The sequence below is a fragment of the Takifugu rubripes genome, chromosome 21 (assembly GCF_901000725.2).
Source record: "Takifugu rubripes chromosome 21, fTakRub1.2, whole genome shotgun sequence".
NCBI classification, from domain to species: domain Eukaryota; kingdom Metazoa; phylum Chordata; class Actinopteri; order Tetraodontiformes; family Tetraodontidae; genus Takifugu; species Takifugu rubripes.
In genome coordinates, this window is record NC_042305.1 from 10,534,053 (window position 1) to 10,550,079 (window position 16,027).

Sequence of the window (16,027 nt, forward strand, 5' to 3'; positions counted from 1 at the left end):
ACTCATCCCACTTCAATTTACCCCTGACAGGCCCGCTGCCGGGGTACGTGTTTGTTACGATTATTGAAAACCTATGATGGAACGGAGAAATTGAGCAACGGAGAGTCCACGGAGACGGCGCTATGCAGTCGGACTCATTTTGATGATCTGTAGCATGGCGTAAAGGTGCGCTGAGGGCGCGTTTGGAGTTTAATGGTGTCGAAATAGACGCATGAAACAAATGCTGCTTGTTTTCTCATGACAGATCATGCATTTGTTTTATATTTAACCTCCATTACACCAGCTGAGCACTAACCGGTTCGTTATGTCTCGAGTTTGGACAGACAGATGTAAAATCCAATCAAAAAAGAGAATTCAGCTCTTCTCACCTGTGACCGCGTGTTCTTTTTTTAGACCTTACCTCTCCTGCAAGACCAAGACCCATGTGAGCTTGGCACGAATTAACACCAAATCTTTTTTGTTTTACTAAATGTGTCAGTGTTGATATGAAACAGCAGCCCAGGGATCTTATTCACTACTCTGCTACCATAGAAACCATTAGGAATTAGAGGTCTGGAAAGCAGAGCTGGAGGTGAATTAGTGATGTCATATCCTCTCCCCTGATTCCCTCAGCTTTTCCCACCTCAGATCAGGGCTGAAATTAAATAAGGCTGTGTTGATGTCAGACTTTGGAGGGTCGCGTCTCCTCACCTCTATCACGACAGGGGGAGCTTTTAATCACTTCCTCAGTTGTAGCAACCGGCTCCAGACTTGGTTTACTCCACTCCCCTGTTTCACATCCTCCTGACTTCGAGGCCACGTTCTTGTTTGTCTCGGTTGACTCTGTTCTGTCAGGTCCTGTTCGGGAGGCCGCACCCTGAACTCATCACGAGGAGCTTGGAATAAGTTGAGGCATCTCTTGAGGCACGTCTGTTTTTTTAAAAAAAAAAACATCCCACAGTTTAGTTTTCTCAGTATTAGTTGTTAATTGCAGCCTTCTGATTCAACTGTCAAACGTCTGGCTTTCCTATCAGAGTCAGTCGTTAACAAGTAAGGGAAGTGTTCTAGTACGCATCCATTACTGTCATCTAATAGTTTTCTAACATTCCCTCATTTCACAGTCAAAAAACTCAAATCAATTCTATCTTGAGGTCTTGAATGCTTCTTGTCTCTGTTAATCCCGCCATAAACTCCACGCAGACCATTCTTTTCTCCAATGACGATGACGGAGAGTCACCACCCACCTGTTTGTGGTGGCGAGCGTGAGCGTGAGGATGAGGATGAAGCCACGCCCATTGACGACCACAGTGGTAGATGGTGGAAACGTGCTGCCTCCTTATTGATCAGCAATCCATTTTGAGCTATTAGCAGATGGCCGTGAGATATCGGTCATAAATTGCCAAAGATTCCAGAAGCTGCTGCCTTTACAAAAGACTGGTGCGCGTTGAGGTATTGTTGCCACTTTGTGTTGCTTCCAATCAGGATTCCCCCCCCCCCCCCTTCTTCAAACAAAACACAGCACCTGTCAGCCGTGCAGCAGCAGTTCCTTACAAACTCACTCGATACTTGATTAACAGAATTAAAATTACTGGAAGCTTTTAACACGGAGCAATCTCTTTAATTAAACCCGCGTTCTCACCGCCATGGTCCCGGAATTGTGATCAGCACTGTGGAGCGGCTGGATGGATTAAAATCAGTGTTATGACCGGCTAATGTGGCTCGCAGATGACCGCCGATGTAAAGAGGCACTCTGTTCTGTTCTGCAGGTCACTGATCGATCCGTGCGAGCGGTTGCGGAGAATTGCCCCGAGTTGCAGTTTGTTGGCTTCATGGGATGCCCGGTGACTTCGCAGGGAGTCATCCATCTCACCGCGGTGAGTACAACACAGATCTCCTCAATCCCGTCATAAAAACGGCCCTCTGTTCTCTCCTTATTTTGAAAGGTCTTGACGGAACCCGGCAATTTGCTCTCCTTGTGTGACGAATGTCCCATGACACTTGTCCCCAATTGGCAGGGTTTAAGAGGTGCACTTAAGCTACATGAGGTGTCGCTGTTAAAACGGGCAGAAATGGATGAAAAAAGGAACAAAAGTGTTGTTGGAGTTGGAGAGGTAATGCTGCAGGACGTGTGCCAGGAATGAGCGGTCATATCAAAATCACATGAAAGATGCATGTGAGGCGCTCACATATGGCTCAGTGTGCACGTGTGTGTGCACTGCTGCAGTCCAGGGTCACATTGTAGAAGTGTAGAAGTGAATGAGCCACATTCAGGAGGTTTTAAGGGAGAAATTTCCTCTAAAGGAGATTTACAAGGATCCTCTTTCAGTCAAGTTTAGGACTTCTAGCTTGTCCTGCTTCATTTCGATGGTGGTTTTTTCTCTGACCATTTCCCCTTTTGTTAATCTCTCCCAGTGCTGCATTTGTGCTTTTACTCCAGGGTGGGAAAATGAACCCAGGACCACGCTGTGTGTTTCCTCTAAGACTTAGTTTTGAAGTTATTCCGTGTTAACTTTGAAATCTCATGAAAGCCTAATGAGATGAATCCTAATAATACGCTGCTATTCCGAGTACACCCTGCTGTTTGGATATTACCATGTTAATGAGCAGCCCTCCGTGATTTAAGACGGGCAATACCATATAAACATGGACACACATGCACTCACAGCGACTGTCTGAATTGAATCCACCAGGAAACGCCACCTTCCTTCTCTGCGGATTAACTTCCTCCCTCCGTCATGGCGTCGGCTAGGACGCGGGAGTTCACCTGTGCGCGCGCGTGCGTTTGAGTAATGCGATTCGATTTGTAGCCGACGTACTTTGGTGTACAGGCGAGCATGAGCGTACCCCTGTGGCCCGCCTGTGCCCATTCCTCTTCAAATGCAATTACAGTTGTGTTAATAGGACCGAGACACCCGACGCCGAACCGCATTATTAGATTAAACAGCAGATTAATTTGTGCTCATGGTATTGCCCCCCCCCATCACTTCTGCAGTCTCCACTGACCTTGGCCAGAGTGTTGTAGACAGACAGTAATGAAGGCAGCCAGTCAGAACAGAACGTAGCCGGAGATGGACACGCGCGCCTGTGCACACGCCTCATTATTATTTATTACAGTATTAAAGTGGCGTCTTTGAGTTTAGCTGAAGGAATGCATAATTCTGATAACATTTCGATTTCTTTTTCCACTTTTGAGATGTGCGGCCTCTTAGGGTTCACGTGCGCATCGTGATCACTCGGCTGGTCTCCGCTCACTTCCTCCTCACTGGCGTCCTCAATGAAACTTCTTTGTCATTCAATGCTGTTTTACTCCTCATTTTCCACTGCAGAACACCAACTCTACCCATCTTCTGGTCTATTCTTCTCAGCTCACTCTTTGTATCAAGAGATTGTTACTGTGGAACGTTGATGAACGGTGCACCCCCTCCCACGAGAATGCACCCCTACTACAGACCATATATATACTGTATATAAAGTATGGTTATGCATATCAATACACTCTCTCATATAATGCATACATGCTCAACAGGGGCATTTCTCCCATGAGATTGCCTCAATTTTGTCTTTTTCAATCGTTTTTAAACATTGTGCCTCTCGTATGGACAATTTTCTTATCTATAATAGTATTTTTTTGTAACCTTCCTATTCAAAATATTGGCCAGGTCACCGCACGTGCGTCAGAATGTCCCCCCCCTCTTGCTAGCACCTCTTTGCAGATGATCATTTCCTTTTTATTTCACATGAAATACTCTTTACTGAGCTCCCTCCAGCTCCAGGAAACGCTGTAACACACACTTCGGTGTCACATTTCTTCGTTATAGGACGTTCTTTGCTGAAGCCTGTTTCCTGTTTGTTGTTGTTTGTTGAACCTGCACCAATCAATGTTCAGGAAGAAGCAGAACATAAACTCATTATCGCAAGTCATTTTTTATTAAACACACTGACACTTGTTGACGAGGAGACTCTCTAAGGCTACGTCTTCCTCTTATGTCATCATATTTCATCCGGTTAAATAATCTGATTTTCTGACTGTAGGCCCATTCAATAGAAATCTAGGTATTTCTACCTTTTTTAAAAAAAAGAAGCAATATTTACATATTTTCCCCCACAATGCTCCTCCTCGGAGCCTCTCTGTCGCCCCCCAGGGAGGTGCGACTCATACTTTAATACCGACTGCTCTCGTTCATAAAAGACAGCCTGTGTGCTCGCTGGAGGTGTTTTTACAATAGAGTTAATTCTGAAGTAACACCGCGTCGTGACGATTTTGCCAGATTTCTCCCAGTTTCCCACTTTCTGCTTTCTCCCTGGTGTCCTTTGCAGTGACGGTTGCTCCACTGCACATTTCTGCACCTGCCCCAGGTTGAAGAGAGCTGCATATACCATAAATTATATAGCAATAATTCATTTTTCATCACTGGACAACACCAGCGTTAATGATGATATATCAGGAGCTTTTGGGGTTTAAAACCACATTGACAGCTTTACCGTCAGAGGCTTCTTTTCTTACATTTAACATAAATTCTAAGTCACTTATATTTGTCTCCTTCTTCCTCTCTATTTCTCCGTAATCACTCACAGTAACGATCTCCCGTTTAGCCGTCGATTCCTCCTCTCATTTATTCCCACTCGCTCCCATCCAATGTTGATTGAAAATCATATTCTCGCCTTTGGAACCGTTGCATTTCTGATGACTCCACGGACCTGGATTTGATTGTCGAGCGCTCCACTACTGCTCAATTATCACGCGCTCTCTCCCATTTCTCCTCTCCTTCAGTCGCTCCTCTTCTCCGTGTCCCCACCATCAGGTTCCAAACCTCCTCACTGGGTCCTCGCAGTTGTCACAAAAAAACCCCAAAAAACTTGCACTGGAGAAAAAAACAAAAGCCATTACTCTTATTAACTCCTGGCATTTGACACATTTATTCCACTTTGATAGTTTTAATGTGGCCTGCTCAGGAATTGAAGGCTTGAGGAAATCAATGGAAATCATCTTTTCTTAATCAGGGCTGCCAGGGCTGGAACAGGCCGCCTACGGTGCTGAGGCTGGGCTCTCGACTAAAGCTGCGGTATTTTTTTTGTGGATTTTCTCCAGTCTTACAGGAACTGCTCGTGTTTAGAACCGGGCGCTCTTTGATGGTTCATCATCCGGTTGATGAGGAAAAGAACAGAAATCAAACCCTCTGCTGGCTGAGGGCGCGAGGCCGGCTAATGGAAAACAAGCTCCCTGACAGTTCTTGGTCGGGTATCGACTGTGCGCGCCTTCGGCCGCTGGAGCGAAATCTGTGACGATTTTCGGATCAAGCGCGCATCTGATGTGGGTTTTTTTTTGTGTTGTGCTGCCAGGGACGCACACTTTTTATTTATGGCATCGAGATTGGACCTCAAAGTTAGCTGCTAGCCCTTGGCATTAATAATAGTTTTATTGATGAGGGCTGTCACGTCCCAAGGATGCTTAATGGATACGTGGAATTGTGGGTTTCCCACGCTTTCAGCAATTTGCTGCCGTCCCTCAGCAACTAATTTAACACATTTGAATGCATCTTGTCCAGGAATTATATCAGCTTTATCATTCTTCTAATTTGGTTCCAGAGCCCTGACTCGTGGGCGACACCTGAGACGCTCCACTGAGGGGGCACCCGTGGCGGATTTCGCGGCTGCCTGTATGTTTGATTCGGCTGTTTCATTAAAAGTAACACAAACGGGCTTGCGAGTGTGTCTGAAGTGGTTAAAACACTGTATTTACTCTGCAATCCCTGTTCTTCACCTCCCGAAGGCGGCTGGATTTGAAAGAGAAAAGCACCGGCAGAGTCATTATGTGCCGGCTGTGTTGTCACCTGCCTTACTCCAACTCTGGCCCATCTCTTTCTGAATTTGGCCATTGTCGCCTCTTATGTGCCTCTCCTACTCAGGCCTTTTCTCTCTCCCCCTCTCTCCCTGACACGCACCCACTTACACACACTTTGTCTCTCCATCTTCCTGTCAAGTGGCGCTCCTTTCTTCTGGTAGTGATTAAGTCCAAGGTCGGCTGTAGCGAAGAGTGTGTTTGAAAGCGGCTCGGGATGCCAGAGAGCCTTCGTTCCCGGAGCCTTAGATGTCCCACTGATGCTTCTCCTCCCCTGTCGTGCCTGCCCACAGCGTCCGTCATCGTACATCAGCCCATCACCACCGTGAGACAGCGCGGCCCACAAAATACCCCCTTTTTTTGGAGTTTGTATGAAAACTGCACCCTGAGGAGACAGAAGAGGCCAGAGACATAACAAATGGAGAGATTGTTGAAGACCGAGTCAGAGATGAAAAGAGGTGTATTTGGAGGTTGTAATGGCTGCATCCTCTCTCTGATGTGAAGGAGCGTTTCTGGTTCCAATTCTGGGCCTCGCCGGTGGACCCGGCCACGCCGTTTCAGTGGCTTTGTTGTTCTTCTTCATGCCTTTTGATAAACGCTCCTCGGCGCTGACGGAGCTGGAACCCGGGCCAGCACCTCGTCGCGTCTGTGTGTTTACATGCAAAAGGCAACAATCTGGTTCATGAGGGAAGCTGTTTAGTTCAGTAACGAGAGAAACATGTTGTGTCCAGATGTGTGTTTGCTGCAAATCATCTCTAATCATTCAAACGAGGAATCAAAGAGACTGATGAATTAATAGGGGGTTTTTTGGTGCGGGGGGGCTTATTCTTTTGGTTAAACACACATTGTTATTAGCAGATGTTGGTAAAGAGGATTGGACCGCAACAGGGTTTTGATAGGATCCTTCATTCGCTGCCACAGTCACACAGCCCCCCCCCTCCGCTCCCTCCCATTTTAGGATGAGTGCTGTCTGGCTTTTCTGTAGTGCGCTGACCCCTTATCTCCTCACTCTGACTGAACAGAAAATACACAATCCCAGTGCCCTGTGTCAAACTGATAACCCCAACACAAGCTTGTGCGCCCGTGTGTATATGTGTGTGTGGACGTGTGTGTGTGGACATGCCTCGCTGTGTTCCCCTCCGTGTGTGTTGTGTCTCAGGGGTGGGAGAGGGGATAAAGGGGAAACCAAGGCGCAGAGGCCATTTGAAGAAAGAAAGGTAATGGGGTTGAGGGGGGTTACCGAAGTAGTTAAATCATAGTAATAATTTTCCTCACTGCTGTATGGAGGAGATTGGGGGATTTATGAATATAATGAGGGGAGAGGAGCCTAAGGATGATGTCTGTCGCCTGCAAGAGTAATTGAAGAATAATTCATTTGGCTCTGAGACTTTTTAACCCAGAGACACACAAAGATAGAGAGGTTTTTGACCTCTGGAGGGGGGAATATCATGTCTCTTTATTGGCCCAACTAGTGGCTGCCACACCGCGCCGTCAGACCGGCTCCTGCTTGTGCATTTGCCCCGTCTTTGTGGTCATTTGGCTTAGCGCGCCGAAGAGAAACCGCCGCTCCGTTTCTCCTCCAGCCCCCTTCACCCGCCACCGAGTTTGTTATCAACACCGGCATATGCAGGATTAGCAGCTGAGAAGGAGACAGAAGAGAGGGGAGAAAAGCAGGGAAATAAGTGATAGACAGTAGACGAGCACGTGCCAGATAAAGAGAGATATTAAACACACACAAACACACACGGGAGGATCAGCTCACTGGTCCATGACTGATGGAGACACTGTATTTGAAGGACCAGACTCTGTCTCCCTTTGGCTTTTTGTCTCAGTCTTTTCTTTATTTTTTTTTTAAATCTGGATTTTGAGGTAGATTATAGCAAAGCTGCCAACCAGTCTAGACTGTTTAAAAATACTGATTCTTATTCTATTAATTCCTGCGTTCTGCTACGTCCATTTAATTGGTTGCCCTTGTTTTATGGCGTATTTGCACGTCGGGTATTTTAACCACTGGAGAATAAATGTCTGAACCCCACATGATTCACCGCGACTGATTGTGTTTTGAATCTGTATTTGCGCTGCTGGTTTAGTCATTTAAATCATGCATGTGGACACAAATTGTGAGTGCAAAAGGCTTAATTTATAATTGCTATAATTCCTCTGATGGTATTGCTTTGAGTTAGAATTTAAGATATTCCTCTCTGTGCGTGCATGATTTTTTTTGGGGGGGGGGGATTGTCTCAGCCTGGCGTTCTCCTGTCTGACTGGGCTGTCTGGGATGCTCCGACACGAAACGAAGAAGGCGCGTGCATGAGCGCACACTCGTATTCACCTCGTGACACAGTTTTTCCTGCTCATGACGGTCCGACACAAGGTGTCCCCAACGCACACCCCAGCATCACTTTAGGACATTGAACCTTTCCTCAGGACTACACACACACACACACACACACACACACACACACACACACACACACACACACGATCATGTTGAAAATTCACTGCTATATATTTTGCTGCCTAAAAATCTGCCAGTATTTTTGTCTGTAAGCTTCTAGATGAGAGCTGACAGATCAGCATATAAATTGAATGAAACGCCTTGGTCCACACAGAAGTACGGCGCCGCACTAACTTCTGTCTCCTCTGGTAAAATCTGCTGGATTGCTTTTCTCTTATCTTTGAATCTGCCATCACGTTGTCCGTATTTGGATGGATTTCTCGTAAGTCCATAAATTGGGATTTATTCCTCATTTTTGGGGAACTTTACTCTGTTATTTTCTGCTCTGTGAGTTTTTCCAGGCCCATGGAGCTTGTGCTTGAAGTCAATTAAATGTGGATTATAAACACTGAAATTACATTTTTGAACAGATTGACTCTTCTCCACTAGCATGATGCTAGTTTTTAAATATTCAATCATTTCAGCTGATACAGAAACGTGTCTGTGAATATTTCATTATATATTCGATGGAATATTTTCTGCTTTTTAAGTGTCTGTTAAATTTATATTAGTTATTTGCAGGATAGCTGAACAACCTTATTGTGAACAGTGTCTTCATGGGATGGAAGAGTCCCACCGGTTTGGGAACAGCTGGGATGGCCTAACATTCGGGGGTTTTCGGGGTGTGTCCAGGTGTAGCTGCCAGGAGAGGAAACAGAAAATCTGCCTGGTTACAGAGGAAAACGAGCCCCCTGCTTATTGTCCTGTTTCTCTTCTCTTCCTTTCTCTCTATTTATTTTTTCTTCTTATGGCGTCTTTCATCATTTCCCCCCACCATGCACAAAGTATTGATTCTAACACACTAATCATTTTCCAACTATAAGAAATGACCAGTGGTTAGTGGCCTTGGAGGGGCGACCCCGAGGGAGCGGGGTTCTTTGTGTGACTGTTCCAGGGATTTCAAAGCTATTTTTCCCTTTAGCAGATGTCTGGTAAACTCGGGAATGAGCAGGGACTCTGCCTCTTTCCTCTTGTGCTAATGTTTTAAATTTTTATTCATCCTAGCTACACTCCTAGCCAATCAGAACCCACCCCTATTGGCCTGATTTCTCATTGGTTATGTGCATCAATGAGAGCGTTGCGATTGGCTGGAGTAGAAATTCAATAGAGCAGATGTACAGTAAGCAATTTTGAAGATCTTTACAACAAATATGGCTTTTGATGTCAGGTTTCAAACTTTCTCCAGGGTTAACATATATACTGAATGCATGTGTGTGTGTGTGTGTGTGTGTGTGTGTGTGTGAGTGTGTGTGTGTTTGTCATTCAGAGAGAGAAAGAAAGCGACCTATTGATAGAATTTATTTGACTGATTATACAATAAACGTTAGTATGAATTTAGCAATATTCGAGACTTACATTGATTTTTTTTTTTTTTTTTTTTTGCCAGGCGCTGTGTTTTCAAACACACACTTGGACACATGCACACACAGACACACGCGCGCCTCAGTGCAACCACATGAATAATTTAGGTCTTCGATCCAACACTGGCCACACAAGTACCTGACAGCTTCTGCAGTTCGTGTGTGTGTGTGTGTGTGTGTGTGTGTGTGTGTGTGTGTGCGCGCGCGCGCGCGCGTGTGTGCATCTGCTACGTCGTGCAGAAGACTATAATAATGCGCACAGTGCTGAGGGTTTCTCACTCTCACCACATGCCTTTGTTTGCGATGTCGGTTTAGTGGTCCCTGAAGATCACTGCTGCATTCAAGAACCATCCCTGCTCACACAAGATGCTAAATGTTTATTTCATCAGTATATCAAAGCAGATCTTCACAGCTTAAGTGCTGATATGACACCAACAAAATGGTTTTCATGTTTATTTCATGTCCAAGCAGGGTTTTTTTTTTTGGTTTTTTTTATCAGAAGAGGTGTGCATCCATTTTTTTCTGGAGGAGCGGGCACAGGAGGGGGAGCCATGGGGCCTCCGAGCAGAGAGGGAAACGGGGAGGCAGATGGGAGTAAAAAGCTTTCTTATTACTTCCAGCGTGCTGCGGCGTCACACGTCGACTTTGTTTGTCTGGAGTCGGCGTGTGTTCCTGGCTCTCAGTAGGCGAGGACAGGGTATTTACATCTATGTTTACTTCACGCAGCATGCTCCGTCCTAATCCACCCCACCCCGTTTGGTCACGCTGGTAGGTATATGTCACGCCTATGGAGGCGACAACGGCGCCCAGCGCTTTTACCGTCAAAGTTTAAGCTTATTTTCTCTTTAGCCTCGGCTGTGACATTTACCTCTCTGCCTCCCCGACGCCGAGCCCTTGATATCCCACCGGTAGCATTTTTCATCCCTGGTGGGGACGAGTGTGTGCACGTTTCGGTGCACCTGTGCCTCAAACAGCACAGTTTTCAGCATCTATCAAAGAAAATGCACCTGGGCGGACTTGAAAAAAGCCCGGTCGAGTGCAGACTGTCTGGGGAAGCGTGCGATTCCGACTGGAGGATTAATCTAAACCCCCTTTTACGAGGCATTCAGATCGGAAAGTGGGATTATTGAAACTGGGAGAGATAAAAGGGAGGAGAGTAGTGAATGCTCATATTGGCTCATAACCCTTCACGCCAGGCACGCAGGCACAGAATGATAAACAGAAGCAGCACGCCATTCGTCTTTTATCAGTCTTTTTAGCATTGACTCTGGATTTGTGCTGTGACAAGGTCCTTTGAATAAAGAGGTTTATTTCCATATTCCACAGGGATATTTCCCTAAACCTTCCATGTAATCCAGCAGGCATGTTCACACTGCACACATTTGAGCCAAATACTTCTCTCGTATCATCCTCCTTCACCAAGTCTCACATCTACAGCTAGCTTCTGTCATCAATGGAGGAATGTGTCGCAGTACAATACTGTCGCAGTTAGACTGAAATTAAATTACGCTTGCAGCATTAAACGTGCTCTTAAAGCCGACAGGAAGCATCTACACTATCCTGGATGGGAGACAATATCCTGTCAAATGTCTCTGAGGTTGACCTGGACTAGAGAGAACAGCTTCACTCTTCACCTACTCCACTAGTTCAAAATAATAATCAAATGAAACCAGTTCAGACCCATGAAGACCTGAAGCTGCCGAAGGTGTCGGACGGTCAGTTGTCATTTAACGCTTGTGTGTTGTTTTTCTCCCGTTGCAGCTCCGGAACCTGAACGTCCTGGACCTGCGACACATTTCCGAGCTCAACAACGAGACGGTGATGGAGGTGGTGAGGAAGTGCCGCAACCTGAGCTCCCTCAACCTCTGCCTCAACTGGAGTATCGACGACAGGTACGCCGAAACGGGGGGGGGGGGGGTCGTCTATCCCACATCGCCACGAGCCGAACTGTGCTCATCTGCATGTGGGACAGCTGCACTTCAAATAATGAAAGAAGTTTCTTCAACCTCAATTAACGGCATTTTGCTCACGTAACTGAGTAATTAATCAATGAGCGTGCAAAGCAACACTTTCCTGTCATTTTGCTAGAAGGTTCCGGATGTGAAGACACTTGAAAGACCTTTATTTCCCCAATAATGTTCACTAAAGAGCGGTTGCCCTCTCCTTCTTTTTGCCAGATGTCTGAAGCGGTTCCGCTCAATCAGAGAGCGTTCTCACAGCAACTCTACATCAAAGACTATTGTCTCTGCGACAAAGTACTGTGGGACATTTAGTGACATATCCGGAACCTTTTGTTCTCAGTTATGAGCACAAAAGCATAATTACTAACATCACAGTTATCCTTCAGAGGAAGCCCGATTATGTGGTTCTCACTCCAAATAGGGAAAAGTTGCAGACTATGAAATAAATGACCAAATTAGGAAAAGAGTCAGAGGCAGAAATGATTCCCTGAAATGAGGTAATTGTGGATTCCGATCCTCAGTTTATATCTCCGAAGGTGTCTGCGTGCAGCTGTAATTAAACATGAAACAGTCCAGGAAAGCTAATACCTCAACAACTAAGTTTGATGTTTTACAAATAATCAATTCATTTCTTTCTTTAAAGCTAAAAGTGGACATTCAACAGGCAACATGCTCAACAACAGCAAAACAACAGTGACCATATTTTTATTTACGCCATCAAAATATTGATTTGCCGCCGTCTACCTCCTCGCCAGCTTAGGAGTGGCGACACTTAGCTCAATATAGGATATATATATATATAACAACCAAAGCATCTGTAGCTAGGCATGTGTGAAATGATTTTTCCACTGCCGAGGCGACGGCAGACACGTGGGAAGGTGGCGGTAATATCTTCCCCGCCTACTTTCAATCATACGATGATGGAGGTTGGAGAAACCCCTCAGAGGAGCACACCGTGTTATCAGCTGCTTCGCTTAATCTCAGTCATACAGTCTAAAAGACACACACACACACACACACACACACACTCACACACACACACACACACACACACACACACACACACAGTTGATTCAAGGCTGCATTGATTCTGTAATCTATATGAACTGTTCTGGTTCAGGGGCTCAGGGTGTGTGGCTCTGTGTGTTTTTCTTATTGGGTCCCAGACTATGTGTTGGTGGCGGCGAGTGTGTGTGATGTAAATGGCTGCATGTTGTGAAAAGGTCATAGAAGTGTGCGGGAGACTGGACGTTGTGCAGAAGGAGGCTGACATGAAGCTGCTACGCTCCTGCTTTGTCCACCTGCTGACCCCCCCATGTGACACAAACGTTGTCCAGGTTCCCCTACAGTCTGTCGCCGAGGCGTTTGAGGTCTTTTATCATGTGTAGTGTCCACAGAGACGGACAGATTTTTGGGTTGAGTCTAAGTTCAAAGGTCATTAACATCGACGCAGACATGCGCGACCCTCACTCGCGCTCGCCCTCGGAGGCTCTTTTGGGTGTCTTTTGAACTGGTGGCGAGCAGGCGGAGGAAATGACCCCTTATTTCCAGGATCAATTTGTCCGCTGACAAGGGACCGTAGGAGGGATGGCGCTCGGCGGGGGGCAACACATTTTACTCCCTCCTTCTTTTTCCCTCGCACTTTCTTCTCCCTTATCTTAAAAAAGAAGTCATGTCTTCTGGCTACCCTCATCTTCCTCGATAATAGCCGCAAATGGCAGCTCGCTGTAAGGAAACGGAAAATGACGAGCAAATACGGACTTCCCATCGTCGCGGTCCGATGGACAGATTGTGACAGTGGGACACCAATTTTTTGGTCAGTGTCATTTCTGGTGGGGGGTGGGGGGGGTGATTTGCTGCAGGGGGCCAGCGTCTGTCCTATTATTTCCTTGTATCCTCCTCTCAGCGACGATGGGAGACCAAAGTGGGATTGTGTTTTCCCAAATGTCACAGTACTTGAAAATGGAGAGCGAGTGACGATCAAAGTGGAATGGCAGAGAAAATGGCAGCGCTCACCAAGCTGGCAACGCTGCCAAACTCCAACGATTTGCTTCTCTGTCGAGGGCGGGCTGCGGTTCTCATTCTTTCTTGTTTTTAATGCCTGCTGGAAACCACTGGCGAGTATTTTTTATTTAGCCTTGAGGACAGATTGGTTTTATTTTGGATAATTAGCCTAATTTGTGTTTGTGTGAAGACTCGATCTGCAGAAGAAGGGTGTGGGTTAAGTCCCAGGCTGTGTCTCCAAAATGATGCACATCCGGCTGTTTAGAAACTCTAAATGGCCCTGGCGAGAATTTAATGTGGTGGTCAGCAGAGGATGGATGGATGGATGGATGGATGGATGATGGATGGATGGATGGTGGATGGATGGATGGATGGTGGATGGATGGATGGATGGATGGATGGTGGATGGATGGGTGGATGGATGGATGGATGGATGGATGGTGGATGGATGGATGGATGCTGGATGGATGGATGGATGGATGGATGAATGATGGATGATGGATGAATGATGGATGGATGGATGGATAATGGATGGATGGTGGATGGATGAATGATGGATAATGGATGGATGATGGATGGTGGATGGATGAATGATGGATAATGGATGGATGATGGATGATGGATGGATGGATGGATGGATGGAGGGATGGATGGATGGATGGATGGTGGATGGATGGAGGGATGGATGGATGGTGGATGGATGGATGGATGATGGATTGATGGATGGTGGATGGATGGATGATGGATGGATGATGGATGGATGGATGATGGATGGATGATGGATTGATGGATGGTGGATGGATGGATGGATGGATGGATGGTGGATGGATGGATGGATGGATGATGGATGGATGGATGGATGGTGGATGGATGATGGATGGATGGATGGATGGATGGATGGATGATGGATGGATGGATGGATGGTGGATGGATGCTGGATGGATGGATGGATGGATGGATGATGGATGGATGGATGGATGACGGATGAATGATGGATGGATGGATGGATAATGGATGGATGGTGGATGGATGAATGATGGATAATGGATGGATGATGGATGGTGGATGGATGAATGATGGATAATGGATGGATGATGGATGATGGATGGATGGATGGATGGAGGGATGGATGGATGGATGGATGGTGGATGGATGGAGGGATGGATGGATGGTGGATGGATGGATGGATGATAGATTGATGGATGGTGGATGGATGGATGATGGATGGATGATGGATGGATGGATGATGGATGGATGATGGATGGATGATGGATTGATGGATGGTGGATGGATGGATGGATGGTGGATGGATGGATGGATGGATGATGGATGGATGGATGGATGGATGGTGGATGGATGATGGATGGATGGATGATGGATGGATGATGGATGGATGATGGATTGATGGATGGTGGATGGATGGATGGATGGTGGATGGATGGATGATGGATGGATGGATGGATGATGGATGGATGGTGGATGGATGGATGGATGGTGGATGGATGGATGGATGGTGGATGGATGGATGATGGATGGATGGATGATGGATGGATGATGGATGGATGGTGGATGGATGGTGGATGGATGGATAGATGATGGATGGATGATGGATGGATGGTGGATGGATGCTCCACCACCAGCTCAGCAGCAGTCTGTGCTGCGTGGGGCAGACGTGTGTGAGCAGCAGCAGCTTTGATCAACACTCCCGTCTCTCCTCCTCTCCTGGTCAGCCCGCCTGTGGTCTCAGTGGGAAGCAGATGTGGAGTAAATGAGTCACAACTTTAATGAGACTCACATTGGTTGAATTTGAACATTTTCCCGACTCTCTCTCTCTCTCAGTCAGTTTTCATTATTTTCTGTTCTTTTGTTTTTCTTTCCCTTCAAGCATTGATTTTCTGCCTTTCTCCATCACTTATGAACACTACTAATCACAGTTCCAAGGGCCTTTTTTTGTCCTGCTTTCTCACAGAGCTCTGGCAGGACGAAGCATGGCCGGGGCCTCTCTGGGTTTTAGGCTCACAGTAAACGGAAACTATTTGAATGAGATTAGAAACACAACTTGGGAACGGCCAATCGCCACCTGATAGACCCAATCTGAGGCTGCAGCAGAGCCCTGTGCTGGAGCCGAGCACGGATTTAATCCAGTAACAACCTTCAACCCCTGCTTTTCGGGTTTTTTTTCCTCTGGAATCCTTTTTGGTGGTGGTGGTGGTGGTGGGGGGGGGGGGGGGGGGGGGGGGGGGGGTTATTTGTGGCTGGTTCTCTACCTGAACCTGAGTGTAAAAAATGTCATCCGCACCTTCGGGTTGTTAGAGTTTTATTTGGCAGCGAGTAAAAGGATTTTTTTTTTTTTAACTCACAGTTTGACGTAAATGGAAATTACTGT

At 46.4% G+C, this 16,027-nt stretch overlaps 1 protein-coding gene across 5 annotated transcripts in view; it reads left to right on the plus strand.

Annotated features, from left to right (window-relative positions):
- Window positions 1-16,027, plus strand: part of fbxl17 (F-box and leucine-rich repeat protein 17) — a 129,619-nt gene that overhangs the window by 40,542 nt on the left and 73,050 nt on the right. For 4 of the 5 annotated variants that reach the window (XM_029829458.1, XM_029829460.1, XM_011615603.2 and 1 more), the window contains exons 7-8: window positions 1,746-1,853; window positions 11,438-11,568. In XM_029829458.1, coding sequence (XP_029685318.1) covers window positions 1,746-1,853; window positions 11,438-11,568 — 239 coding nt within the window. Of the gene's footprint in view, window positions 1-1,745; window positions 1,854-11,437; window positions 11,569-11,853; window positions 13,384-16,027 lie in introns of those variants that run through there. The other variant, XM_029829461.1, reaches the window with a different exon arrangement.